The sequence below is a fragment of the Lytechinus variegatus genome, chromosome 3, assembly GCF_018143015.1.
Source record: "Lytechinus variegatus isolate NC3 chromosome 3, Lvar_3.0, whole genome shotgun sequence".
Taxonomy (NCBI): domain Eukaryota; kingdom Metazoa; phylum Echinodermata; class Echinoidea; order Temnopleuroida; family Toxopneustidae; genus Lytechinus; species Lytechinus variegatus.
Window position 1 is genome coordinate 63158001 of NC_054742.1, and position 27653 is coordinate 63185653.

The window sequence follows — 27653 nt, forward strand, 5'->3', positions numbered from 1 at the left end:
GATCAAGCCACGTTGAAGCTACGATATACCACGCTTTGTCGATTTTGACGATCGCAGCGGAATCGCCATCTAGTGAGATGGGGGTAGAAGCGCAACATCCATCTCCATCCATCTCATCAGGTCGGGTCATTGTGACGTCATCGGTATGCCAGGGCCTAAGAAAAATCAATCCATAACGTTCGAAGATTTCATTGAAATCAAGTCTGAACTTCAAAAACTAAACAAAACTCTGACATCACAACTGAATGAAATAAAATCTGGTCAAGATGAGCTTCGAAAATCTGCTGAGTTCTTTAGCGATAAAGTGGATGAGCTCACCTGCGAGGTGAAAAGACTGAGTAGTGAGAATGCTTCCATGAAGAGAGAAAATGAGCAACTGAAAGCAAAGATGATGACACTTGAACACCAGGTGAATGAATTGGATCAATATCATAGAAGGATCAACTTAGAAGTGGCAGGTGTTCCTGAGAAGGAAGGTGAGAATGTGAGAGAGGCTGTCCTTCACGTCATGAAGAAAATTTCACCAGAGGTATCCAACGACGACATTGATGTGACACATCGACTTGGTCAGAGGAGAGAAGATGGTCCAGCCAGACCAATCATCGTTCGATTCACAACCAGGAGGATGAGGGATACTCTATACTCAGGCCGTAAAAAACTGAGGGAAACATCAACCCGTCAACTGGGATTCTCAAGAGATGAAGGAAAGGTGTTCCTCAACGAAAATCTAGCCCCAGCTAAGAAGTCTCTCCTAAAGAAAGCGAATGACGAGAGGAAGAAGGCGGGATACAAGTTCTTATGGACAACGAATGGCACCATTCTGGTGAGGAAGAGCCCGAATGTTCCACCGGTTGCTATTCATCGAGAAGAGGATCTGAACAAAATTAAGTAAAACTCTCTTACGCATATGTATATATTGTTGATGTTTTATGTAAATAATGATTGACTTTGATATGATTACGAATATTTCAAATGATTCCAATGATTTTATTTATGATATTGGTGTAAATAATGATGAACTTAAAATTGAGTTAGATCCAAATGATGAGGCTTCGAATGCCATATCCTCAAACTACTACACTCAGGCTTCAGCCAAAAACATTTTCAAAGGTTTACCTTCTTCCTGCTTGTCTATTTTGCATCTTAATATCAGAAGCCTTAACAAGAATTTTGAGCAATTTCGCTTATTTTTAGATAACTCAGGTGTTTCCCAAAATACAGTAATAGGTTTAACTGAGACATGGCTGTCAGATAAATGTATTAATATGAATGCACTCCCAGGTTATGATATACTTACAAATAATCGTGTTGATAAAATTGGTGGTGGTGTTGCAATTTTTGTGCCGAGTCAATTTGAGTATGTTATTATTGAAGACATGAATTTAATGAATGAAACTGCAGAAACTTTATTCATTGAAATTAGTGATCGTGATAACAGAAAAACTGTATTGGGAGTTGTTTATAAGCCCCCTCGCAGCAATAGTGCTGATTTTCTAGAAACTTTGAATAATTTACTACATTATCATTTTGTTCAAAACAAAAGATGTATCATAATGGGAGATTTTAATTATGACCTGTTAGCGAGTGATACTAATATTTTTGCAAATGACTTTTTAGAGACATTCCTTTCTGCCTCATTTTTGCCACTTATTTCTAGACCCACTAGAATTACTAATACTTCCGCAACTCTGATTGACAATTTTTTCTCCAATATTCGTTCAGAATTTAAAGCTGGTATAATTATCTCAGACATGTCTGATCATTTCCCAATTTTCATGTATTGTTCTAATCAATATCAGCCAAACAACTTTCCCGATAATGTACCTAAGAGGCGTGTATACAGTGATCTAAATATATCTCGTTTGAAACAGAGTTTAGAAGAAGAAACTTGGGATGATGTATTTAGTACAGAATGTGTTGACGAGTCCTACGAAACATTTATTGATATCTTCATGAGTCATGTTAATGAAAATATTCCTTTTACAAAGCCCAAGTCCAAAAATTATAAAAGATCACCTAGATTACCTTGGATAACGAATTCAATTCTTCGTTCAATAAATAAAAAAAATAGATTATACTATAAATATATATCAAGACTAAGTGAAAATACTCGGAGCCAATATACCAATTATAAGAATATACTAACAGGGGTCATCCGTACTGCCAAAAAGGCATATTACAATGTTCAATTTAATCAATGCAAGAATGATCTTAAAAAACATGGAAATTGATCAATTCTACCATCAATAATGGACCAAAGTTTTCAAAGATAACTAAGCTTATGCATAATGATTCTATTATTGAAGATAAAGTTCAGATGGCAAATATTTTCAATAATTATTTTTCACAAATTGGATTTGAGCTCTCTAGAAGTATACCAACAAATTCCCATTCATTTCATCAATATCTGGGAGATAGAAATCAAAGTTCTATGTTTTTTTCTCCTACGAACGCACAGGAGATAATTAAAATTATATCTAGCCTAAAATTAAATAAAAGTGCAGGATTCGATAACATTGATAGCATCCTTCTACAGAAAACTATGAATTATATAATTGACCCTCTTATTTATATATTCAATTTGTCATTATCATCGGGAAATATTCCAAAATCAATGAAAATTTCTAAGATAATACCAGTCTTCAAAAAGGGTGACAGTTCTTTAGCAAGTAACTACAGACCCATTTCATTGCTTACAAACTTATCTAAAATTCTTGAAAAATTGGTTCACATACGAACCATATGTTTTTTTAAAAAACACAACATCTTATCCGATACTCAATTTGGTTTCCGAGAAAAGAGTAGCACTTCCCATGCAATACTTTCTTTAGTTCAAACAGTTGCCAAAGCTTATGACAAGTCTTCGAATACGATTGGTATGTTCTTAGATTTTTCTAAAGCATTCGATACAGTTGATCATAATATTCTCCTTTATAAACTTTCTCATTATGGAATTAGAGGGGAACCACTAAAGTGGTTCAAGAATTATCTAACCGGGCGTTCACAGTTCGTTTCACTTGATGGTAATATTTCTGAACGTAAACCTGTTCTTTGTGGAGTTCCACAGGGCAGCATTCTTGGCCCACTTTTGTTCATTACTTATATAAATGATATTGATATGTCATCAAGATTGCTTCAATTTATACTTTTCGCTGATGACTCTAATATATTTCTGTCACACCCCGACCCAGATCAATTGACGCAAATATTCAATGACGAACTAAAAAATGTTTCTAAATGGATAACAGCTAACAAACTCTCTCTTAACCTAGCAAAAACTAGCTACATGCTATTTAGCAACAAGATTACGACTGTACCAAAAGATGTAATTTTAAATGATACTGTTATTCAAAGAGTGCGATCAACTAAATTTTTGGGACTGTTCATTGACGATAAACTTTCTTGGAAAACACATATTGATAATATTTGTAAAATCATTGCTCGCAATATTGGTGTCATTAGAAAATTAAGTCACTTCTTACCCCATTATATTTTGTTATCATTATATTCAACGTTAATTTTACCTTATCTGAATTACGGAGTTGTTGCATGGGGTAACGCAGCGAATTCTCAAATTAATAGACTTTTTATATTACAAAAAAGAGCGATTCGTATTATTAGTCATGCAGAATTCAGGGCACATACAAATATTCTGTTTTTGAAAAATAAAGTCTTGAAGGTTAAAGATTTATATTCTTTTCAACTCGGACAGTTAATGTACAAGTTTATTAATAAACAATTACCGTTACCTTTTAATAATATGTTTGTAAAAAATAATACAATTCATAAGCACTTTACTCGCCAGGCGAGTTCCTTTCATTTACCTCTGAATAGAACATCGTTTGCACAGAAGACATTTGTTTTTACTGGTCCAAAATTATGGAATTCTTTTTCAAAGGATATTATACAATGTAATTCAATACAAAATTTCAAAGGAAAACTGAAAAAATATCTTCTGGATTCATATTAGATTATCGTTTTTTTTTTCCACAAAGTTATGTAACTCAGAACTTAATATGTAAATGTGTTTGTTAATTTCTCTTTGTATATATGTTTAATCGTTTTATGATTTCTGTATACAGTGTATACTGATTCATTAATTTTTATTTTTATTTTTGTTTATTTTTTATTCATTGTATTATGTATTGTTTATTTCTTTATTTTATCATATTTTTATTCATAAAATGTACTTATGAAAGGGGGCCTTCACCCTACAAGCTCTGCTTTTTAGTTGGTCTCCTTCTCTTTCGATTTCATAGCATTATTGTATTATAGAAATGATTTATGTATTATATTTTGTAAATATGTCTATTGAACTATCATTGTAAATGTAAAAAGATTGAAAGAGAAAATAAATGAATTGAATTGAATTGAACTTTGGACATGGTAGAGTCAAATTTGAGTCTGTACTTGCAAGACTACTACCACAGAGACGGTCGACGTCGCGCGCGATCAAAGGTCAATCTCGTGACTAAAAATAAATCAATGGACGTTCAACCTTTGTGTTGTTGTTTACTGAATTAATAAGCTGTTTGATACTCCGATCAAAATTTATTTCAGTGTAAGTTGAATCTTGGCTTGATTGTATTAGGTATGCTTGCATGTGATTCCAGTGCCGTGCTGAAATATAGCTAGTTGACACGATTGATTTCCTTATCCTTGATCCTTGTTCAGGCTTGATTGAGATTCATCATTCAATGATTCATTGTTGAGAAGTACACCGGTAGTTGAGTTGGACGACTGTTCGAACGGTACGGTACCGTACCTCGAGTGAAATTCGTGCAGGCTCCACTGGCACTAGCCATGCTAGCCCGGAGGCTTCTGAAGTTCTGGGTAGTAAAAGTCATCCACTAGCGTAGGCTTACTCCCCAATGAAGCCTGGGGCGGATACCCAATTAAGAATAAGAGCACGAGCGTTCACTTACCCTGTCAGTCTGTTTACGTCGCCATTTGTTATTTATTTATTGATCATGTGACATGTCGATACTGAGATGCCACACATGTGTCGTTAGCTGCCAATCTAGATTTTAAGAAATACTTGCATCGGCCGATAAATATCACGAATCGTAAAATATTTGTTTTGGTCGATAAATATTAAACTATTTGGTCGACAAAGATCATTAAAATTAATTTAGTATTTGACATTGTATTTGTAAGTAGGCTGTAAACCATTGCACAGTGTACAGCTGTACGAGGTATGCATCAGAATTGTGGAAGCATTGCTTGGTATGACAATTAAATGGCAGTCATGAGTTGTGATCTACTAAAATAGTTATGTATTTGTTCTTTTGTTGAAACAAGTTACTCATTATTTTTAAATATTTCCATTGTACTTTTCATTGTCTTTTTTTGTGTATGTATTCATTATTTATTTCTAGTATCATTTCAGTATGATTAGTTCATACCTTGTTGATTTGTTCTACTCTCTGTACATAATTATATTTATATGTTCTCTGAATAATCTAGTTTTATCTCTATATACATGTACATGTCTGTCTTGATGTATACTATGATGTTTGTTTATATGAACCTCTGCTGATGCAGCTGTGTCTGGAATAAAGTCTCTTGAATTAAATTGAATTAGCTAGGGCCTAGAAAAAGAACTCTGTCGAGCTGTCTGACGTTTTAACTTGTGCGAGGTTATAGTTGTGGTTTAAGCCAGTTGTTACCTAAATCTCCAGATTGGCTTTTCACTCTTTCTTTTCATGAACAACAGCTCTATAGATGTGGATCTCGATGACTGAGGACCTTTGGTAACCTTGGTGTCATCATGGCCAGTTCGTCAGGGAATGCAGTCAACGTTTCTTCAGATCCTGTGGCAAGGCTTGCTGATTTCCTTAGACGGGGCAAGTCTGGTCAGTACAGATTAATATTTCGCCCAACAAAGACAAAGTGACTATAATCATGAACATATACTTGCAGGCCTGATTCCTTTGTCATATGACGATTATAATGAAAACAAATTGTTTTTATGATATGTTCTGGATCCGGATGTGTAGGCCTACAGTGCAGGACCGTTTTGGTATAGTTATAGCGCACCGGGTTGTTTGTTAGGCCTACATCATGGGCAATTGACTCATGTGAAGTTCTTGATTCTATTATCTTAATGAACTATCAGTAAGATGTCAGTCTCATATTGACACCAAACATTAGGGTAAAGTGAGTGATGGTAATAATACCGACCGGCAGGGGCCGTTTAAATACCAAACGTGCGCAGCATCCGCGTCAAGAGAATAATTTCATCATGTTCATATGCTCAAAACTTTGCAACATCCTTCCAAAGGGAACTTGATTAGAAAGATAATGAAAAATGGTCAAAAATACATTTTCAATGTCTTTTATCCTCAAAATAATGTAAAAATAGATCATCAGTGATTTCTTTGTTTTTCTCAACTTTTCCCATACTGGTGGTAAAAAACACACGTTCGGTAATACAATAACTTAAAGTTTCACATGCGAAGATATGTCCAATCAGATGCTGATATCGTAAAGAAGAAAAATGATTTCGGATAATTTTTTTTTACATATTTATGTTTTTGTAGGTATTGGTGTATTTATGATTAAAGTTTGGTGAATTTTATGAGTAGGTCTACATTGGTTTTGATATGATTGAATTCATGAAGTGTTTGGTAATATGATCCACTGCCATACATAATTTTTTCAATATCATATAATGCTTAGTAGATCTACTCAACAAATCAAATTCTGTGTTTTCTGATATTAAATTTGTATCCTTTTCAAAGAAATGGAATGCAGAAACTCCACAAAATATATAACACTAATCTGCTATGTCACATAGAGCATCTCTAATCACTTGCTATTCAATTAGATTCTCATCTAAATCGATAGATTATAGGGTTATTTCCTGACACTGAAGTTATTCAATTTACTTCACCATGACAGCATCTGTAAAGTAAAGGATTTTTTTCATGCATACATACATACTTTATTTCATCAATATTTTCCTGTACACAAGGATAATTATTAGCCTGTTACTTTTTGGAACCTGAAGACAGTATACATGGGGTGTAGGAAATAAATAATTCGGAATTCAAGAGTTTAAACCGACTTATCCTCAAGAGATTAAACTGACTTATCCTATTATTTTCTACATACCCAGACATTAAGGTATTGACGGGAAAGAGTAAGCTGTCCCTGACGACCGTCTATCTTTCCATACTGAACCGATGCTTCGCTACAACTCATCCCACTGATGACTCGACGGAGGTAGTGGATGGTGGAAAAAAATATGATGCAGAGTCCGTTAAATATCTAAGAGATGTTCTCCACAGGACATTAGGTTTAAAGGTGAGTGTTAAAGACAAATTGTTGGTAAAAGCATAACTGTTTCACAATTTTGTCAACTATTAGTATTCCCTAAAAGTTACTGAAAATTCATCTTTCACAGCGTGAAATGCACATACTTCCTTAAAATTAGTTCGATTAAGTTGTAACTAAGTTGTAAACTACCAAGAAATTGAGGAATAGCCCCTTCTTGCTCGTCTCTAAAAGATTGAGTTTTGGAAAGTTCAGTTGAAGTTACACTACTAGCTGAGACTTTATTAAATCCTTGTGAAGCCAATACAAAATTGTAATTCTTAAAGGCATGAAAAATACATATTGTGCCAACAGATGATGCAATAATATGTTTTAGAATTAGTGTTTTTAAGTTATTTTATATTTTTACCTCCTCTTCTAGACTTGAGATCAAATCAGGTCCAATATTGTATTGTGGGTAAAGCAGGTGTTTATTGACTTGCTCTACTACTCCATTTTAAATCTTATCTGATTTAGAAAACATGAAGCATTCATTTTGAACTGCATAAACTGGATGTATATCATTGAAATGAACCATAGTTTGATGACAATTAATGCAGATTTATTCAGGATTCAAATCCAAATCGCTTAAAGGGGAATGAAACCTTTGGAACAAATAGGCTTGTGTAGAAACAGAAAAATAAAAAAATAAGAATAAAGAAAGTTTGAGAAAAATCAGACAAATAATGAGAAAGTTATGAGCATTTGAATATTGCAATCACTAATGCTATGGAGATCCTCCCATTGGCAATGTGACAAGGATGTGTGATGTCACCGATGAACAACTTTCCTTTTGGTGGACTATAAAATACCCTAAAAATGTCTCTTTTTGCTTTTTCTTATGATGATACAAACTCTTTATCCATGATGTATTCTTAAAAAGTATGTATTACATGCCCTCATGGAGAAAGAACACATGATCTAAGGATAGATGTGATAAAAGAGGCAATTCAAGTGAAATATATACTAAAGTAATGGGGAGAGTTGTTCACAAGTGACATCACACATCTTTGTCGCATTGCCAATTTGCTATCTCCGTAGCATTAGTGATCGCAATATTCAAATGCTCATAACTTTCTCAATATTTGTCTCATTTTTCTCAAACTTTTATTGATCTGTTTCTTTGATTTTTATGTTTTCACACAAGCTATTGTGTTCCAATGGTTTCATTCTCCATTAAATCATAGCACTTAGCCACCCAAGCAGTCTACCCGTTAGACGTGCTCAGACACAGCGTCTAACCAAGCTTGATTATTTGTAGCTTTTTTTATTTCCATTTCACCTCAAAACTTCAAGTTTTGTTGACACTAGGAAGAGCTATGTTATAGGTCTCATTCCGTCAGAAGCTAATTTTTCTCATTTCGCCATAATTAATTCATCCCTTTGAAACAGTTTGTCAGAGAGCTTTATTGTCTTTGTATTGCTTTTGCATCATCGCTTTCACTCAGATTTGCCCACAAATTCCCAGCTCCCTGGAAAGTATGGTATATATTGCAATCAAATGTTTTGTAGTCTATCTTGTTATTTTTTTCTTTTACAGTTACTTCATGAGAATGCTACTTTGAAAGGTGCTGTGGATGTATCACGTTTCCATGCGTTGACGGTCCTAGAGGTCAAGCGAGTACCTGTCCATTTTTTAGTTGGTCTAGGCTCTCTCCGATCACAGCTCAGAGTGCTGATATGTTCCAGATGTGTCAATTCACTTCAGGTATGATTATGATTCATTTTAACACTGTTATCACTCATAGAAGTAGTTATATCTAAATACCTGCAGTTGCAAGATATGAATATTTAATGCAAAAGTCTTGAAAATCAATAGTAATAGTCAATGTATCATTGTAGTTCTATCTGGGGGTATATCACAGAGATTTAAGTGTGACTGAGAGTCGCATTTAAGTTCCTAGTTGTGTGCGGTATATACTGCATCACTGCATTGGTCAGACTGTGTGCATGACATGTGCCCTACTGAATAGCCATCTATCATATTATGCATTATATGATGTGCATGTTGGCGTTTAACCCTAAAATGACTGGGCTATTTGAGATGTATTGATTGAGAACTGGTGGGGGCGGGGGGGGGGGGGCATGATGGCCCTCCTGATCTTGGCCGCCGTTCGCGCGATAGCACCAAAATTTGGCACGCACATAAACTACAAGTCAGTTTTACAAAAATTCTGAAAATAATTTTTTTTTTTATTATGAATAAAATATGCAAATTTATTCATGAAAAACAATATTTGCATATGTAACACCCAATTTCACTTCAAATTTTCTTTTTTTTTCAGATGTCATCTTTGTAATCTAATTTAAGGTTTCCACAAAGAAAAATTGCGAAAGCCAATTTCGTTGTTTTTCTTCGTTTTAGAATTTCTTATGTATTTCTTTTTTTTCATCTTTTGTTTTTTGTTGTTTTTCCAATGGAAATTAATACAGACCATTCAACAACTAAATTAACCCCTATATTAATTAAGCAGACCAATTAGATTTAAAAATAATCACCCTGTTTAGAGTAATCAAGCATCAGTGAACATCCTGCATGATTTTCAGGTCACATGACCAAGGTAAATGAACTTTGGCCGTGTTGGGGGTAAGGCAATAGGTTTTTTGAATCGCCATCATAACTTTGAAAAGTTTATGGATCTAGTTCATAAAATGTGAAGTAATCAAGGGTAAGGGTAATCAAGTATCACTGATCGTGTTGCACAAGTCTTTGGTCACACGATCAAGGTCAAATGTCATTTAGGGTCAGTGAACATAGTATTTTATCATCATACGAATGGTGTTTTTTTTTTTTGAATGATTATTCTATCGTCGTTTGCAAAGTCAGCACTGCTGCTATATTGAATTGCATAATGCAGGTGAGACTGCCAGAGGCACTCCACTTTTTTAAAGATATAATGATCATAACAAAAGTGTAGATTTGTGTGTAGTACACACACACACACCATAGAAAGATGTTCATGGTGCTTGCCCAGCTATTAATATTACAAGCTATGATTTTAATTAAAATACAAAATTCACATTAAAAGCTTAAAAATTATGTTATGCTACAGCTGTGTTTTTACCTCACTTTAGAGATGATCTAGTCACTGGAAGAAATCAGTGATTTTCACAAAAAAAAGTTAGAGGCAAGGTCTTGTTCAAGTTCCTCAGAGAAATAATATCACTTCATAATTCAAAATTTTGAAATATGATATTTCTTATATTGCTATTTACTTGCATGTATAGATGTTGTTGGTAGGATGTGGTGGAGATAAAGCAGACGAACAAGACTGGCCAGTATTACACACCCTAAACCTCAGTCATAACTACATTGATGCTCTGGATGAGTCATTGGTATGTATTGCTTCCAGGAGCCTGTTTCACAAAACCTGCAATGATAACAAATTTTTAATTACAGTTTAAAGCTACCAAAATCAATTTCACTGGCAGATAGTAAACTTGGTATAGAAATTGTGCATTTGTTATGAAATCAAGTCTTTATGAGACGACCCTGGAATTTGCATATTACAGCCATTTACTAAAAGGTAATTGGTAAAGAAAAAGAAGACTATAAATCAGATGTATGAATTTGATTTGAGAGAATTAATATTTTGTGGTTGATATTAGGAAATTTGAAAAATAAGTAGAGCTGCAAAAAGTCAACAAATGGTGCACTATTTTTTTTTTACTTTTTTTCATCCTACTCGCCTATTTAAATTGTCTTTCCTTTGATTCACAGCGTTTCCTTCCTGCTTTGAAAGCACTGGACTTGAGCCATAATAATATCAGACACACAAGAGATTACTTTGAGGTAAGAAAATATCTATTTCCTGTCTTTCGAAAATGTCATGCAAATATCTTCTTCTCTGCTCTCTTTAACTCATTGTGCTTCTGTGTATGATATATCATTACATATTGTTTGGTGAGGGAAAAATGACAAAGTTCTTTGTCTTTTTATTTCGCATTGATGGCTCAATATTTCCCATTTCATTACCTGTAATTGCAAAAAAGCATTTCAAATTTCACATAAAGAAAAATGACACACGTGTATTAATTTATTCCTGAATATCAGACAATTACCGGCAATACTTGTCTCTAAACGAGAAATCTCTTTGTCAGTAAACTGGCAGTGTGCTTAAAGACTAACAAAAATGATTAGTCAACTAAACAAAATGATTGAATATTATGTTTTGTACACCTTACATACATTGGGGAAGTACTGTTATATGTATTTTATGTTTACCTTTTTAATTTAGTACAACTTTTATGTACATGTCATATTTGCTGTAAATTAAGTGATGTTTCATTTTGATAATTATGTGTGTTAGTATAATCTCTATTGAATTAATCTTTCACATCGCAGTATCATCTTATTAGTCTATATGTAATCGTTATATATTCGTTAGGTGTAGTAGTGACATTCAAATCAATTATCAAGGCTATCTTTATTTCAAGGCCATTTAGAGCATTGGCTAGTCCATGAAATCCAGATGCTTTATCAGGATTATATGATTCTCTGTATTCCAGAAAAAATATGATATAATACAATAACATTTCCTCCCTCATCTACTGAGCATAAAACAATAACGTCGGTTATGGGATGCATTATATCACGGGTGTTGATTTGTGTGGTTAATCTATTGTTCCAAGGGGGGGGATGATCTAGTGTATCATCCCCCCCCTGAATAGTATGACGTCACGGATCGACACCAGTGCATTATATTGCATGTATTATCTCTTCATCCATTGAGGCTAAAAAATAATATTTCATCATCGGTCTGTGTAAGCAATCTTTCAGTCCTGAATTAATTTGTTTATTTCTGTAAATCCTAACTTTATTATTAGCTTAGGTTTCAGTTTTACTCACCACTAGGGTTTTCAGCTTGTCTCAAAGTGTCAATTTCACCAAGGTAATTTCACTTTGGATTTTAAAGCACATGTGATTGCAGCTAACTGATTTTATGAACATGTCTTTAAAGTTAAGGTTGACTGTTATAATTTCATCATAGATATAGATCTGGTTCATTTGTATAGTAATGATGTTACAAAGACGAAGAAGAAGGAGAAGAAGAAGGTACGAAGATGTAGAAGAAGGGGAAGAAGAAGGAGGAGGAAGAGATCATAAAACCTTAGAAGCTGAAAATGTTCATACCCGTACCAACACATATGTGGGACAGTGTATTTTTATTGCTAGGAAAAAAACCTGATGCCTGGCTGGGACACCATGTTTATTTCTGCCCATTTTCTCAGCTATTACAATTGTCCACCAGAATAATCACTTGGGCAGTCATTTTGTTAGATTTCGTTCGGACTTATGTTTAGATTGTTACCTCAACTGGCATTTATCTTTAAGCATCTTGATAATTAATGGTAGCTTGATCTTACAGCAAAGAGTTTCACTCAAAGAGAAATATCGATGGGGCTTTATGTCTATTGTGATGGGTGGTAACATTTGAAATAGAGTTGAATTATTTAATATTCATTTTTATAGCGCAAAAATATTTCTACATATTCTATTGTGCCGCAAGAGCTTCCTAGTTGCTCTACATACTATTGGAATAGAGGTTTTTAATTTGAATTCAAAATTATGTAAAGTTGTTGAATTTCTAGGTCTTTGGGTTCATCTTTACTGATATCCCTGCAACTTCCTCACAAATCTTCATTTCTTATTCTGTATTTTTGGTCATCTTCTAGAGTCTTCCAAAAACATCCAACTTAACTTGAGTTACTAACATCTATTGTGGGCACCTTCACCGGGAAAGTTCATTCCGTTTCATCTGCAGACCTTGATCCTCAATGATAGAAGAGTAGTCAGATGTGTGTTCAATTATCACTGGTGAATGATAGAGAATATCACTGTCTGACTATCCTAAGGATCAAGGTCGGGAGATGAGATGGAATGAACTTTCTAAGATCAGGTACCCTACACCGGTAATTGATGGTGCCATCCATTCCTAATCGTTGATAATATCTGAAAAAGGGATTTAATTATTTTCAGATTCATCTTTGATATTCTTTCACCGTCTATTTCTTTATGTCTTCAGAGCCTCCCTGAGATCATCCATCTAAACTTGAGTTACAACCAGCTGTGGAGGGTACCTTCGCTGGGAGAGTTCATTCCATCTCATCTACAGACCTTGATCCTTCGAGGTAACAACATAGAAAGTCTCTCAGGTGTGGAGTACCTGGAGGACCTAGGAACCCTGGACCTTGCCAAGAACGCCATCTTTGACTCCTCAGAACTCTTCTCTTTGGGTTACCTGCATAGGCTGAGGAAGGTGAGAGACATTTGAAAATGATTCCCTCGACTGTTGATATTTGATATCTTGTATCATGTTTTGCTTAGTTTAGTAACTCGATCACTATCCTGGGATATGTGAGTGAAACAAATTGATACAACTGGCATGCATAACAGTGTGAATGTCATACAAAAACATGCATTGGACATATATACATTGAAATGGAATAGTGATGAACCTACAGAATACAGATTGTAGCTACTGACTGAAGCCTGTCTCTGCAATATGACCTAGTTTGACGTTAGTGACGTTGCCAAAAATTTTGAGGTTATTCTTCAGTTTCCTCTGTATGTTGTGAGCAGAAATTTAACATTTTGTTTTTTCATCCAACACAGTCAATGTTTCATGATCATATAGTTACAAACATTGTTAGTCAACTAAAGTGTGCTATTCTGTAAAGAGCTCTTGACAATCACTTTCTACTTGAGTTTGAAACTACGGTGTCAACTATACAACTATATGATCATGAAAGTTTGTCTGTGTTAGCTGAAGAAAAAAAATAGATTTTTGAAATCTAATCTAATGACATATATATCATAATATTTGAATTGTTGCATACAGACACAGGTAACTGTGCGTAAGTCAAATCTTGTAGGACCAGAGAATTCTGTTTAACTTAGGAGAGATTTGACTTTGAAAAAGTATACAACACATGTTTTGCATACTCTGGATTTAAAAAATGTTTTGACATGGGTGAATATTTGGCATATACTATATTATAGAATGTTGACTTGTGCTATTTTACCAATATGTTCCTTTCCTTAAAGTTGATTTGCTTGAATAAAAAAACGTTATTGGCTAAAACAGATTATACTTACTGATTCATATGTAATTAATTTTTCTGGTTTTAGATGCACTTTGATGGTAATCCATTCACCTTTCAAAGCAAGTGGCGGTTGATGATTGCAAAATACCTACCACCAGAGGCAGCACAGTTAGTTGTAAGTGTTCTCTTTTGCCCTCTCAGTCTTAGCCATTCTCAGTCTCCTTCCCACCCCTCTCTATCTCCCTTTCTATTTCTCTCTTCCCATTTCTCTTTTTCTCTCTCCATGTCTCTTTCTCTCTCTTTCTCTCTTGTTTGTATCTGTAATTTGGTCTTCATTGAAAAATGATTGATTTTTGTTGTATTTTTAATAATTTATCAATATTCACCCTGAAATCAAAATAATTTTCTATTAATGATTCGTTTCAGTGAAAAAAAAGTAATTGAATGATTGACTTCTGCACTGTATGTATCATAGTTCATGGCATGTGCAAATGTCATAGTTTATTGCATGTGGAAAAATATGTTTTGAATATATTTAAAAGATATAATTTCTATTACATATTTTTTTCTATTTAATTGTATTTCTTCAATTTGAATCTTTTTTAAGAATGTAATGTATTTGTAATCCTTACATGAATATACACTTTAAGAATTTATAATGCAATCATTTTTTTGTTTTATCTGATTTTTCCCCCCTCAATTCTTATTTTACTGAACTGCTCAACCTGTGATAATTGTAGAACATCTCAAATTTTCATATAAACCAGAAACACAGAAATTTCATTCCAGGGAGGTTCAAAGAATAAGGGGTCAGACATATTAATTTTGTGGGATTGCACACATTTATTATTCCATTTTATAAGATTCTTCTTTTTTTTCCAGACCTTTATTGATGACGTTCCTTTGACCAGAGCAGAGATACAAGTGAGTGTGTTATATCTGTTTCTGAAAAATTATTTGAAAATAAAGAAAAGTTAAAGAGCAGATTAAAATGATTGTGAACAATACAATTCTTGTTTTGCTGTAAAGAATATTATCATAAAGAAATTGGGTGATTTCAAGTACGGTGTTCAGCGTTGGTGTTGGTGTTGAGAGCGTAAAAAGACCGCTGAACCAAGCTCAGAGGAACTGATACTGATTGCGTTGTCAATAGCACATGACGTCACGCCTCTGCGCTGTGCTGCCAAATCATCTCAAATTCATGCGAGAAGTCTCGACGACGAAAATGAAATCGGAGAGAAATGCATTAAATTCTCATCGTGCAGAATACAAATGCTTTAATTAATTCAAGAATTCGAAAGATTGAACATTATTCTTCATGAAAATATGTAAAGCTCAAATGATTTTTACCAATCTTAACTGTAAAAGCTAATTTTACGGGGATGCTTCATCGTGTTTGCCGCCTGTTCACGAGCTTGAGATTGCCAACACCAACACCGAACTTGAAATCATGATTTTCCCAATCCCTGGGGGTTGGTGTTGGAGAATGGGGAAATTACACGTAGATCGTCAACACCAGCCGCAGTGCTGGGTTCAGCAGACGACATTCAACACCATCCTTCAACACGAACTGCCGTAAATAAGTCATATTTTCCGAGGTCAATCCCAACACCAGCCTGATTTCAAGTACGGTGTTGTGGCTGGTGTTGGTGTTGTCACAACAGATAACACCAGATTTCAACACCGTACTTGAAATCACCCATTGTCATCTGCAAACTGTCCATCTATAAACAAAGCACAAGATCTTTAAAAGCTTATATCATAGACAAGGGATAAGCCTTTCTTATTGTATCTATAAAAAAGGTATTATATTTTAAATGTTCAAATGGCATATTTAGATGTAAGAGTTTGCTCATCACAGAATTAATCATCTTCCATCAGCTTGTACCCAGAAAGGGCATCGTAAGACCTATGAGGCCGGAGTACCTCTCCGACAACTTCTCGGCTTCTCTCCGTTCCGAGATGTCATACGATAACCTGGAGGAATCGGTAGACCCCGAGGGAGGTCAGAAAAGGAGGAAGCAAAGGGTCAAAAGGTTATCTGCAAAGGTCAGGAATGCATCCATCAGCGAGCAGTCAGAGGACCAGAAACAGAAAGCTAGGAAGAGGCTGTCAGATACTGGTGGTATGTTTGCTTTGCTTGACCAAACCATACCTGCCACCCCGAAACCCACAATATATGTCACCAGGGAAAGTTCTCTGTAAATAGCCAAACAAAGTAATTTGATTTTCAAAAAGTAAAGATTAGCTTTTGTGCAAGATTGAATAATCTTCTTCATATTGTCAAACTTTGAAGTTGTAAAGTTAGATGAGATTCAAAAGGATTTTTTACACCATTGTTGTCCAGATGGCTTGGCAGTTTTGCAGAGATTGCACAGTGAACCCCTTACTTCAAACCTTGTTTTTTCTCTTTTTTTTAAGTGCTTACCAAATTTTTTCTTCAGCCAAACAAGTATTTTTGTGTTTTATTATTAAGTTTTACATCAGTTTAAAGCTTAGAATGTATCTTTTCAAGCTCACGAATCTCAAAATTCACTTTGGGCAACTTACTGTTGGTTTTGGGATGGCCGGTCACATATATTGACAATCCCTTCTTATTTAGGTATTTGTATACACAGATACCATCTGCAGTAGTTTTGCAGTATTTTGTATTTTTTTACCCAACACAGTGCAGATTTCATGGAATATACCATTTTCTGTAATTGTTTTCGTCAACTTTTCCATTGCATGGGGTATGATTATTTTTTTCTCACCCATCATGTTTTTGCCACTAATTATATGCAGTACTCTCCATGAAAGGAACAGTATCTTCTATCTTCCCAAGCAAAAGGGTATGCTATAGATATACACCGTTTGAATGCAATTTGCTCTCATCATACGGGCAAAACTATGTTTTGAAATGCTATGAATTTCACAATTTGGGGGTAAGAACTGGAGTCTAATGTTGCTGGATTTGAAATTGTAAGTCTTTTGTTTGCTTAAATGAGTGCATGGGATGTAAGCTTTGATCAAGAAATAAAGAGTTTTGGGTTTTACCTGTAGTACCTTGTGAATTACTTGATCATAAGATAAGATCATTGGCTACTTTAGATCTGAAATTCGATTCATAATTAGATTTATTTTATTTCTCTTCAGTTAAATCATCCTCCAGCCCCAGGTCCACACCAGGAACCGATGCCAAGAAAGAGTTTGAGGATATTAGACAGATGCACGGCAAAGACTGGCTTCTGGCCCTTCACAACCCTTATGAGCCACTCTCCAAACCTCCTGGACATGTTAGCCAGACTACTGAGCCACAGCGTAGTCCCACCAATGCTAAACTGGGTGATGTTAATGATGATGATGGATCAAGGACTAACATTCAGGTGGATGTCCATGTTGAACAAGAGGGGTATTCAGATGGGCGTGGCCCTCCGGTGGTGGAGGTGGAGGAGGAGGTAGAGAAAACATCGATGCCAAGTGAAGAAAGCACCAGGGTGAATCCTGTAGATGGGGTCAGAGGTCAGGTCAATGGTCATGTGAAAGGTCAGGAAGATGAAGGTGTGAAGCAACTATCGAGGGAATCCTCGGAGCAGATTGACCTGTTGATGAGACAGGATTCCCAGCTCCAGGTTAGAATCAAAGATGGTGACTTGAAAGAAGAAGAGGACGATGATAAAGAGGAGGAAGATGGTGAGACAAAGCATCATCATTTGTTTCTTTATGGGTTGTGTGCAGCTCTCAGTCTTGAAATAATTGTATTAATGTTCGAAATCCAATGTATGGTAAGCTGGGTCCTAAAGCTACGCGGGTCCAAAAGATTCGCACCACTCATTGTGCATGCAATTCCAATTGCAAAATGCGCATTCTGTGTGTTAAGCTGTAACTGCAGAGTGACAAACAATTCCTATTCAATTTTTCAACAGAGACTGCAATAAATCACTAAATGCGAAGAAAACCAGCAACTCTTTTGAATGTTTTGGTGTAATATTCACTTTCATTTCATAATTTTTTGTCTCACCTGCATAGCAGAGTGAGACTATAGGCGCCGCTTTTCCGACGGCGGCGGCATCAACATTAAATCTTAACCTGAGGTTAAGTTTTTGAAATGACATAATAACTTAGAAAGTATATGGACCTAGTTCATTAAACTTGGACATAAGGTTAATCAAGTATCACCAACATCCTGCATGAGTTTCACGTCACATGACCAAGGTCAAAGGTCATTTAAGGTCAATGAACTTTGGCCAATTTGGGGGTATCCGTTGAATTACAATCAAAACTTAAAGTTTTTGGATCTGATTAATCAAGTATCACTGAACATCCTGTGCAAGTTTCAGGTCACATGATCAAGGTCAAAGGTCATTTAGGGTCAATGAACTTTGGCCAAATTGGGGGTATTTGTTGAATTACCATCATAACTTTGAAAGTATGTTGGTCTAGTTCATAAAACTTGGACATAAGAGTAATCAAGTATCACTGAACATCTTGTGCGCATTTTAGGTCACATGATCAAGGTCAAAGGTCATTTAGGGTCAATGAACTTTGGCCAAATTGGGGGTATTTGTTGAATTACCATCCTATCTCTGTAAGTGTATTGGTCTAGTTCATAAAAGGTGGAAATAGGAGTAACCAAGTATCACTGAACATCTTGTGCGAGTTATAGTAGTTTTCAAAGTCAGCACTGCTGCTATGTTGAATCGCGTGATGCAGGTGAGACGGCCAGAGGCATTCCACTTGTTATAATTATATTAACATATTTTAGATATTAAAGAACTGGAAATACTATTTCTTTGCATAATCAATTCTTGATAATTCGAGTATGTAGCTATAGGACCTCTTCTACTTCGGGTGGCAAAATCAAGAGGTTTTCGAAAAACACATTGGGATTTTGGTATTAATGAGTTCTGTGATATTTTCTTATTGGGTAAGGATCTTTAGAATATTTACTACAAATTAGTAAAAAAATATTTTGTTCAAATATTGAAACTGGCATAAATTTTTATCGTTTGTAAAAAGTGTGTAGCTTTAGGTCCCTCCATCATATACATGATTAAAAATTGATAAATGAATCAAAGCAAGAATTGTCTTTGAAATCTTTATTATTATTTTATGGACTCTGGAAAGTGTGACCCCCTTATTTATTCCGTAATTATGATCGACACATTCAATTTTCTTCGGATTTTTTTTTTTTAGATGGCATTGACCTGTGTGGCCCATTGCTGATCAGACTGAACAAATCTGAACCACCAGTTCAACTCTTTGTCACCATCAAGGAAGCATTTATTGAAGAGAAAAACCTTTACGGCAAGGTTGTTCAGAGACTAGAAACAAAGAGTCTAATAGGGTGAGCTATGTCCTAAATGTCAATTCAAACATGTTTTTTTTTTATTTGAGATGATGTTTGAATAAAGAAAATTGAAGTCACTTGCAATATCAAAACAAAGAGTCTAATAGGGGAGTTATGGGAAAAATGTCAAGTCACTTTTCAATGTGATTTTTTGAGTGTAGTAGTAAATTGATATCATTTACAAAATAAAAAAATCAAAGGACTATAAAGTTCAGTTTAACTTAGATCATGGTCTAACTCTTTGCTTGACCTATGGGAAGCTAAATAAATTCTTGTTTCTTGTGTTCACTATGTTGTTTCCTCGTACTTTTATGATGAAGAAGACTATTCTGGTCATTTGTACTAGAGTTAAGTTTTTGCACCTTTTAACTGAAATATTTGTTTTAAGCTCCCTACAAATGATGCTTATTGAATAGGCTTCTTTAGCTAGAGCACTAGTATATATGTTTTATTTAGTTAGCCCAGCATCTCTCAATCATCAAATTTTAATTTTAATCTTTCCTGACCTGTAACTAACACCATTTTGTGTCTAACATTATTTTGGTAATTACTTTTTCCTCTTTTTTTTGTTTAATCATCGTTTCCTTAGAATGACAATGTCAATAGAAGAAATGCTTGATGAATTCAGCAACGCTCCTGTAGAGCTTCCTGTAGTGAAGCTCTCCTTTGACTACATCAACAAGGAACGTCGTAAGAGAGATTACGTCATGGAGGATATGAATACATGTGAAGTATGTCAGATTATTCTTCTCTTGTGTGTAATTTGTCATAAAAAGTGGACAAAGATTATATAGACACATCACCCAATCCAAAATGTATATGCTAACATATCATCTTATAATGTAGATTTTTTTAAATATGTTAATTGCTTTACCCGAATCTTAAGTGAATCATTATTCTAGAAAAGCATTGTATACAAGATACATTTCATGAATGTAAGGTTTCCTCTCAATAGTACTTTGCAGCTAACCTTAAAAGTATTGCTGTGATTTATGATAAATGTATAACCTTGTCATACCCACCAATAAGATTTATCAGATATTTTTATCATATTTCTTTCATGTTTACATGAGAGCAAAACAAATATTTTACATCAGACTTATCATTACATGGAATTGGATAGAGCTAAGTTTGAAATATTTTGTTCCATCAGTCCCTGATCAAAGTCCTGGAACCAATGATTGTCCTGAACGAGGCAAGTAAGACCAGGATCTTCTTACAGTGTCTGAAGTGTATGATGACATTCCCAAAGGAACAGGCTAAGAAGAGAGTTGAGAAGAAGCCGAAGAAGTCTGGGACGTGGACCTCTGAGGAAGAGAGCGGGAGTGGTGAGTAGATGATTGATGAGGCATGAAGGGGGAGAGAGAGTGAGAGAAATGGAGAGAGAGAATGAGAAGGGGAGAGTGAGGGAGAGATAAAGTGAGTGAGAGAGAGAATTAAGGAGAATCAGGCTAAGGAGACAGTTGAGAAGAAACCCAAGAAGCCTGGGTCATAGATGTATGGCACCCATTTCACATGGTTCCCAGCCAGCCCATCAGGAAAATCAGGGAAAATTATTTACTTTTTTCCAGTGAGGGAAAAATCAGGGAATTTGATATAAAAAATACCTCAAATCAGGGGAAAATGCCTCATATTAGGGGAAAATCAGGGAATTTTGATTCGCCAAAAAGTCGAAACCACGGTAGTTGATCAGACCCTTGTTATATTTTGGTGCATATCAAAACAAAATCCATTGAATGACTGGTTATGTTGTTTTTTTTAGTGTTTTTTACATGTAATTCACTGCAAAAAATAGAAAACATGCAAAACTGGGAATGGGTTTAAATGATTATCAGGGAATTTTTTTAACTTAATCAGGGAAAAATCAGGGAATTTGGTTCCTTGGAAAGCTGGGAACCCTGTTTCATAAAACTTATTAGAATAATAAATTATTTGATTTGATTGGATTGGATGATATTCAACTTGTTATAGAAATTGTGCATTTGGTATAAGCAAGTCATTATGAACTCGGACCCTTAGGTAGCGGGTTGGAGTGGTCAGTTGATGACTGATGAGGTTTTGATGTAACTGGGTCTGTCAGACTTTCCTCTGGCTCTGTTTGTTCTAAAAAGAAGGTTGATTTATCTTGTTACAGGTCTTGAAAGAAAGAAATATCTGTAAGTTTGTCTGTTGGGATCCCTTTATTCTATGTTGATATTGTGGACTGACAATATACCAAATCACTTGATACATTAAGACAATGTCTCTTAAAGGCTGAAAGAGATATTTTTAATACATTAATGACAATTTATATGTACATAGAGCTGGCTTTTAAATCTTTCTTCTTTTGACCATACTTTGTTAGTGTCGTTAACATTTTGCAAGCATCAAGACCAATTCCTATTTGACAGAAATATCTGTAGTGTTCAGTACATCCTATATGTTTTTTATCTCTCTCTCTTGCTCTCTGCTTTAGATTTTGAGTCGGTCAGTGAAGTATTGACCTGTCCAAGCTGTGGTAGTAACCTTCTGCTAGAGGTCGATGACCCAAGGAGGTCAGAAGTCAACACACCTGTAGGGTCAGTGGCATCGGTTGACATGGCAGCCATGCCTATGGCTGCATCATCACCATGGAAACAAAAAAGGTTATATCAAAACAGTAATAAGCAACCATGTGGTGCCTTGTTATCAATTTTTTGATGGTCAGATCTGTTTCATAACCATTAGACTCTGTTAATGTTAATTTCAATTTTTCCATTTGACCTTATATTTTTATTGTACATGTACATCTTTTTGGTCTCTGTTAAAGTAAGTTAACCAAAATTAGCCAATATTCTGTCATGATATTTATAACGAAGTTCATGAACATCAGCACATTCAAATATACAGTCAATCTGCTGCTGCAACCTCCTGTCTCTAAAAAACCATTAGTTATGTTTTCTTTGAATAATTTCCCACGTTTAAAATATATTACATTAACCTGTCTGTAAAGACCACCTGCTACCCTTGAATGTCTTTATAGAGAGGTTTGACTGTATGTTGTTCTTGTATTTGTTACGTCTTCACAGAGAAGCGGATACCATCGTGGTAAGCCCATCCAACAAACCCAGCCATTTGATAGACCCATCAGTCGACATTTTCTCCTCCAACTCCTCTGATCTCAGCTACACCAAGAGTGCCTCGTCCACCCCTTCCCAGCTCTCACCGAAGAAAGACCGGACCAAGACGAACCTTAGTCCAGCCCATGGTCCAAGAGGCCAGGCGATTAGAGATCTGATGCAATCACCATCAAAAGATGGCTCATTGACCTCGTCGCTGTCATCACAACATAGTGGAACAAGTTCAGATTTTAGGTCAGTATTTCAATGCAGTGTTTTGCTTGATAAGAAGTGTAAAAAAACCCATAATTTTATGGAAAATGATTTCCCTCCTATTGCATGTACTGACATCTGTTGCAGAAAGAAATTTTCGTCTTGCCTGAACAAAGTTTGTCAGAAACCTAGTAATCACTTTTCCCGTTTTGTCTGTTACAAAAATGTTAAAGTTTTTCTTTAACTTGCTCTCATTTTGTTTCTGCATCAATTGTCTGCATATTTGGTGTAAATGATCCTTGGGTAATACCATGTTTACGGTGATGAAGATGGTGAAGTCAAAGGTCATCTAGGGGTCAAGTGATCAAATGATGGAAGGCCAGTTCATCATCGTAATCATCATTATAACCACCAATACCACCACTTCCACCAACACCTCCATCACCACCACGACTCCTCCACCATTACCACCACCTCCACCACCACCACTTCCTCCACCATTTCCTCCACCATTACCACCACCACTATGTCCTCCACCACCACCACTTCCTCCACCATTACCACCACCTCCACCACCACAACCACTTCCTCCACCATTACCACCACCTCCACCACCATCCAGATTGCAAATGTCTTAGAGGTGATACATATTTTCTCTCCCCCTTCCTCCCCGATAGGTTACCCGATCCAAGCATCAAGATGGAAGTAACTGAAAGTAGTCCAGTGGAAGAGCTTGTCAACTACCCAAGAGAGAAACTCACCGAGCTACTTACTACCAACAAGAAAGGTTTCAGGCAAAGGTAACTAGATTCCTTGGTATAGAATCTCAATGTATGGTGCTTTTACCACTTCAGGCATCATTTCAAGATATTATCCCTACTTATATGTTTGTCTTTATACCCTATATTGTAGCATATATATCTACACTTTTACATTCTTTCAGATTTACATATTACACATTGCATATTTTCAGATAACTTTCATATCATGTTATAGTCAATATTATATAGAGAGTACAAAAGTGAGATGTTATCGTTTTGGGTGGGTTTTTATTTCAACATTTTCATGACAATATTTTGGTATTGATGGTGAAAAACCTTCACACTTAAAATCTGACTTAAATTGGTCTATGGTAGCCCAATGATTGGTACATATACGTCTATATTAAAAGCCCTATTGAAAGGTTAATTGGCAGGTTTCATGATTTTAACCAAATAAAATTATGCTGATTCCAATGGTGCTCATCAGGTATTCATGTTGCCATGTCTCAGGCGAGGGGGGGGTGGTTTGAATTGATTACTACAAAAGGGTGTTTATCTTGCTCCATTGAGACACACGGTATCCAAAATGTTAAAGTTAAATAAAAAACAAAAACATGAGGTTTGATATGACATCATTGCTTCAGTACTCTATGTGCAGTCTGAAATGGTGAAACCAGCAGACAGTCCTGGATGAACTGCCAGGGGTAAACTGAATTAGATTTGGCTTCTATAACTTGATGGCCTGTATTCTGAAGTCAGGTTTAACTTAGACCACAGTCTAACTCTGTGCTGAAATTATGGGAAGCCAAAAATTCAAAACTTATGTTTATATTGTATATTTCTTATGTTTACTATTTTGTTTCCTTTTGCTTTCATAATGAAGAAAAATACTTTAGTTATCATTCCCAGACAATTATGAACCTTTTGGGTTTCATATGAGTTAGTAAATTGAATGTGTACTGTTAGAGATTTGTTCTCCAATTAGCTCTCCATAGTTAAACCACAACTTTAAGCCGGGTTTAGTTTTAAACCCGAGTTCAGAATATGGGCCAATGGGTTTAAATGTTAGCCAACTTTTCATCCAGCATGTCCAGTCTTGTCCATATTCACACACCTTTCAAGATATTCATAAAGTAACTTTGAGTATGATACAATCAAGCTTTTGTTCTCATGTGTTTCCAATTTCTTAAAATTATTCTTTACTTTAGGCAGAAATTGTTATTTGATTTGATCGGAACATTTTGAAGGAAAATAAATGATTCTTCAATTCAAGTAAAATTTACCCAAATTGATTTATTTGTATTTCACCTTTTCTGTTTATCTAGGCTGATATGTTGAATGATGAATTTAGTATCAAGCAATTTTTTTCAGTTAATTTTCTTTCTTTTTCTATCTTTTATATTAAAACAAAATCACATTAAGATTTTAGAAATATGGTCAGATTGAAGATATTAAATATTTCATATGATATATGCATGAATGATAAAAACTAACCCAATTCCAACTACAGAATTATTTCGTACATTTATGTATTTTTTCCTCATATTATATGTTCTATTATTTTGTTATCTATTCATCATTTGTTTGTGTTGTTTGAGTTGGTATCCTGAAATTTTCTTGTTATTCTTGGGATAAGTCCGAAGGTGTATTTTGTTTCATGTGTTATCCCGTTTCTGTTTTTAATAGGTCTTGTCTATTGGTCTTGCATCATTGCTTTCTGATACATGCATGTTTCGCACATTAACAGATCACCATGAATTTGTTTACCAAGTATTTTTGTCCTCTATCTTTGTTCAATTGACACAAAATAGCACCGAACAACCAAGCAGTACTTCCCAAAGGTACAGTGGTACTCTTGCTTTATATTCCTTCCCTAACTTATCTTGTTTTGTCTTGTCTTGTCTAATCTTGTCTTGTCTTGTCTTGTCTTGTTTTCTAATTATAGTAGTAACAAATTCATCAGAAATTTGACCTTGTAATATATTCTGAGACTAAAGTTTAAAGAGGTGGTATTAAAAAAAGGTGCTTAGTCATTTATGGGTCTCTCATTAATTAAAAGTGGCATCAGCATAAGTAGTATAGAGAGAGTACTGACAACATGAAATATAATTTATTTGTGACATCATGTAACAGTTCATGCTTGTTTTATTCTCAGCGGCATGGATTGTCATTATATATTGCATGTTTACAAGATAAAATGGAATGTTTGCTGTAAATGTTATTAGTTAGAAAACAATGCATGAAAAACAGGGACTTCAGAAAGCAATTTAGCATGCATTCCTTTTTCAAGTTTCATTGAGAGTGGTAAATAGGTTCTTAAATTTTGTTTGCATAATGTATCCTAGGGTATTTATATTGCCTTCGAAACTTTTATCACATATTTTGATATTCATTTATGAAAAAATAAATATGTATGGGTTGTTTTGTGTGACTAACATTATCTCAGATTTTTGTAATTTTGATAAATATCTCTACTGGTACATGTATGTATGATATTGCATGAGCTCATCTATCCATTATGGTTTATGTGGGATTCTCGACTCCTTATTACTCAATATGTTGTGCATTATAAAGGTAAAGTCTACCTTAATCCATGCCTTCTGGAAATGTCTTTGTAAGCTAATGTAGGAATGTTTTCGAACACTATTGTCTTGAATTAGGCTTGATTATGTTGGTTTATGCTTGCCCCTTGTAGGTACTCTCTCTGTCCCACTGATGGTGGGAGTGTATCTAGCATGGATGCCTCGGGACCTCCCACCCCTGTCCAACAAATCACAACCAACCCCTTTGACTCACAATTCAAGAACTCTGCCATCAAGATGGACCCCTCGAGGACATCACCATCCCAGCTCCTCAACGGCAGTGCCAAGATATCCACTGATGAGTTTGATGGAGGAGGTGTCGTCGGAGCATCCCATGAGGGCGAGGTTAGGACTAATGGAGAAAGTGATGATGTATTCAACCCCAGGGTTGATCATAGATACAGTGAGGATGATATTGTGGTGTTGCAGAACCCGGAAGCAGCAGCATCCAATCATAACATGGAATATAGGAATGTCTTTCACCTACAAGATGGGCAACATCAAGACAAGGACTCCGTCTCCGTGGATGCTATCAGCGTCGGGCGTTTGGACAGCAACGAAAGCGACATAGCCGTGATAAGTGAAACGGACGCTCAAAGCAGTAACAGTGCGCTTGCATTGCTCAGGAACTCTAGCCTTGGGAATATCAGTGCCACATCAGATACTGTGTTTGAAAACAGTCACCATGGCAATATCAGCAATGAGAATAGTGAAAGTCCTGCTCAGCAACGGCAGCAGACTTCTTCATCTGACGATCACAGGGGCTTGCTGAGCTCCAATGAGCATGACGTTATCTATAAATCAAACTCTGGTTCTGAGAGTGCATCTGAGGTCAATGGAAGTGGTCAGTGGAATGTTGGTGGTACTAACCATCCTGTAATCAAAAGAACGGTCCAATCTTCACCGTCTCATTCTATTAACTCAACTGAGACATCCATGTTATCAGTGGCTGAGGAGGATTGCTGTAGAGTAGATCACCGTATAAAGCTCTTCTTTTCCATGTCCGTCTTTGGCAATGAGGAAGAATTCACTTGTCTATTAAAGGTACAGTATACTTTATCTGTTTTTCCAAAATTATAGGGGTAATCCTTCTCCTATTCTGGGGTGGTATTCCTTTGAATAAGATAAGCCTATCTCTTTTCTATAGAAATGCATCTGATTTATTTTGTTCCCATAATTTTTCACCTGATTCCTTTTTTTTTCTCTCACTGTGGTATTTCACTCTACGATTAGCATTTAATTATTTCTGCATTGTCCACTCACTAATTTACGTTTATCGTTATGGAGCACGAACCATATTTGCGCATTAAATTTGCAATGCTATGTA

At 35.4% G+C, this 27653-nt stretch overlaps 2 protein-coding genes across 4 annotated transcripts in view; both read left to right on the forward strand.

The window, feature by feature from the left end:
- The window catches only part of LOC121411620 (serine/threonine-protein kinase 11-interacting protein-like), a 47828-nt gene that overhangs the window by 11575 nt on the left and 8600 nt on the right, over nucleotides 1-27653 (forward strand). The window contains exons 1-19 of one of the 3 annotated variants that reach the window (XM_041604430.1): nucleotides 4460-4561; nucleotides 5717-5855; nucleotides 7121-7308; nucleotides 8858-9025; nucleotides 10546-10653; nucleotides 11039-11110; nucleotides 13344-13577; nucleotides 14450-14539; nucleotides 15247-15288; nucleotides 16246-16489; nucleotides 17500-18036; nucleotides 19540-19690; nucleotides 20283-20424; nucleotides 20847-21021; nucleotides 22149-22317; nucleotides 22741-23025; nucleotides 23661-23783; nucleotides 25556-25585; nucleotides 26440-27370. In XM_041604430.1, coding sequence (XP_041460364.1) covers nucleotides 5771-5855; nucleotides 7121-7308; nucleotides 8858-9025; nucleotides 10546-10653; nucleotides 11039-11110; nucleotides 13344-13577; nucleotides 14450-14539; nucleotides 15247-15288; nucleotides 16246-16489; nucleotides 17500-18036; nucleotides 19540-19690; nucleotides 20283-20424; nucleotides 20847-21021; nucleotides 22149-22317; nucleotides 22741-23025; nucleotides 23661-23783; nucleotides 25556-25585; nucleotides 26440-27370 — 3774 coding nt within the window. In that variant the 5' untranslated portion in view covers nucleotides 4460-4561; nucleotides 5717-5770. Of the gene's footprint in view, nucleotides 1-4459; nucleotides 4562-5716; nucleotides 5856-7120; nucleotides 7309-8857; nucleotides 9026-10545; nucleotides 10654-11038; nucleotides 11111-13343; nucleotides 13578-14449; nucleotides 14540-15246; nucleotides 15289-16245; nucleotides 16490-17499; nucleotides 18037-19539; nucleotides 19691-20282; nucleotides 20425-20846; nucleotides 21022-22148; nucleotides 22318-22740; nucleotides 23026-23660; nucleotides 23784-25555; nucleotides 25586-26439; nucleotides 27371-27653 lie in introns of those variants that run through there. The other 2 variants (XM_041604431.1, XM_041604432.1) reach the window with 2 other exon arrangements.
- On the forward strand, nucleotides 146-892 carry LOC121412110. Its single transcript, XM_041605018.1, has one exon. It carries the CDS (start codon nucleotides 146-148, stop codon nucleotides 890-892), a length of 747 nt encoding a protein of 248 aa, XP_041460952.1.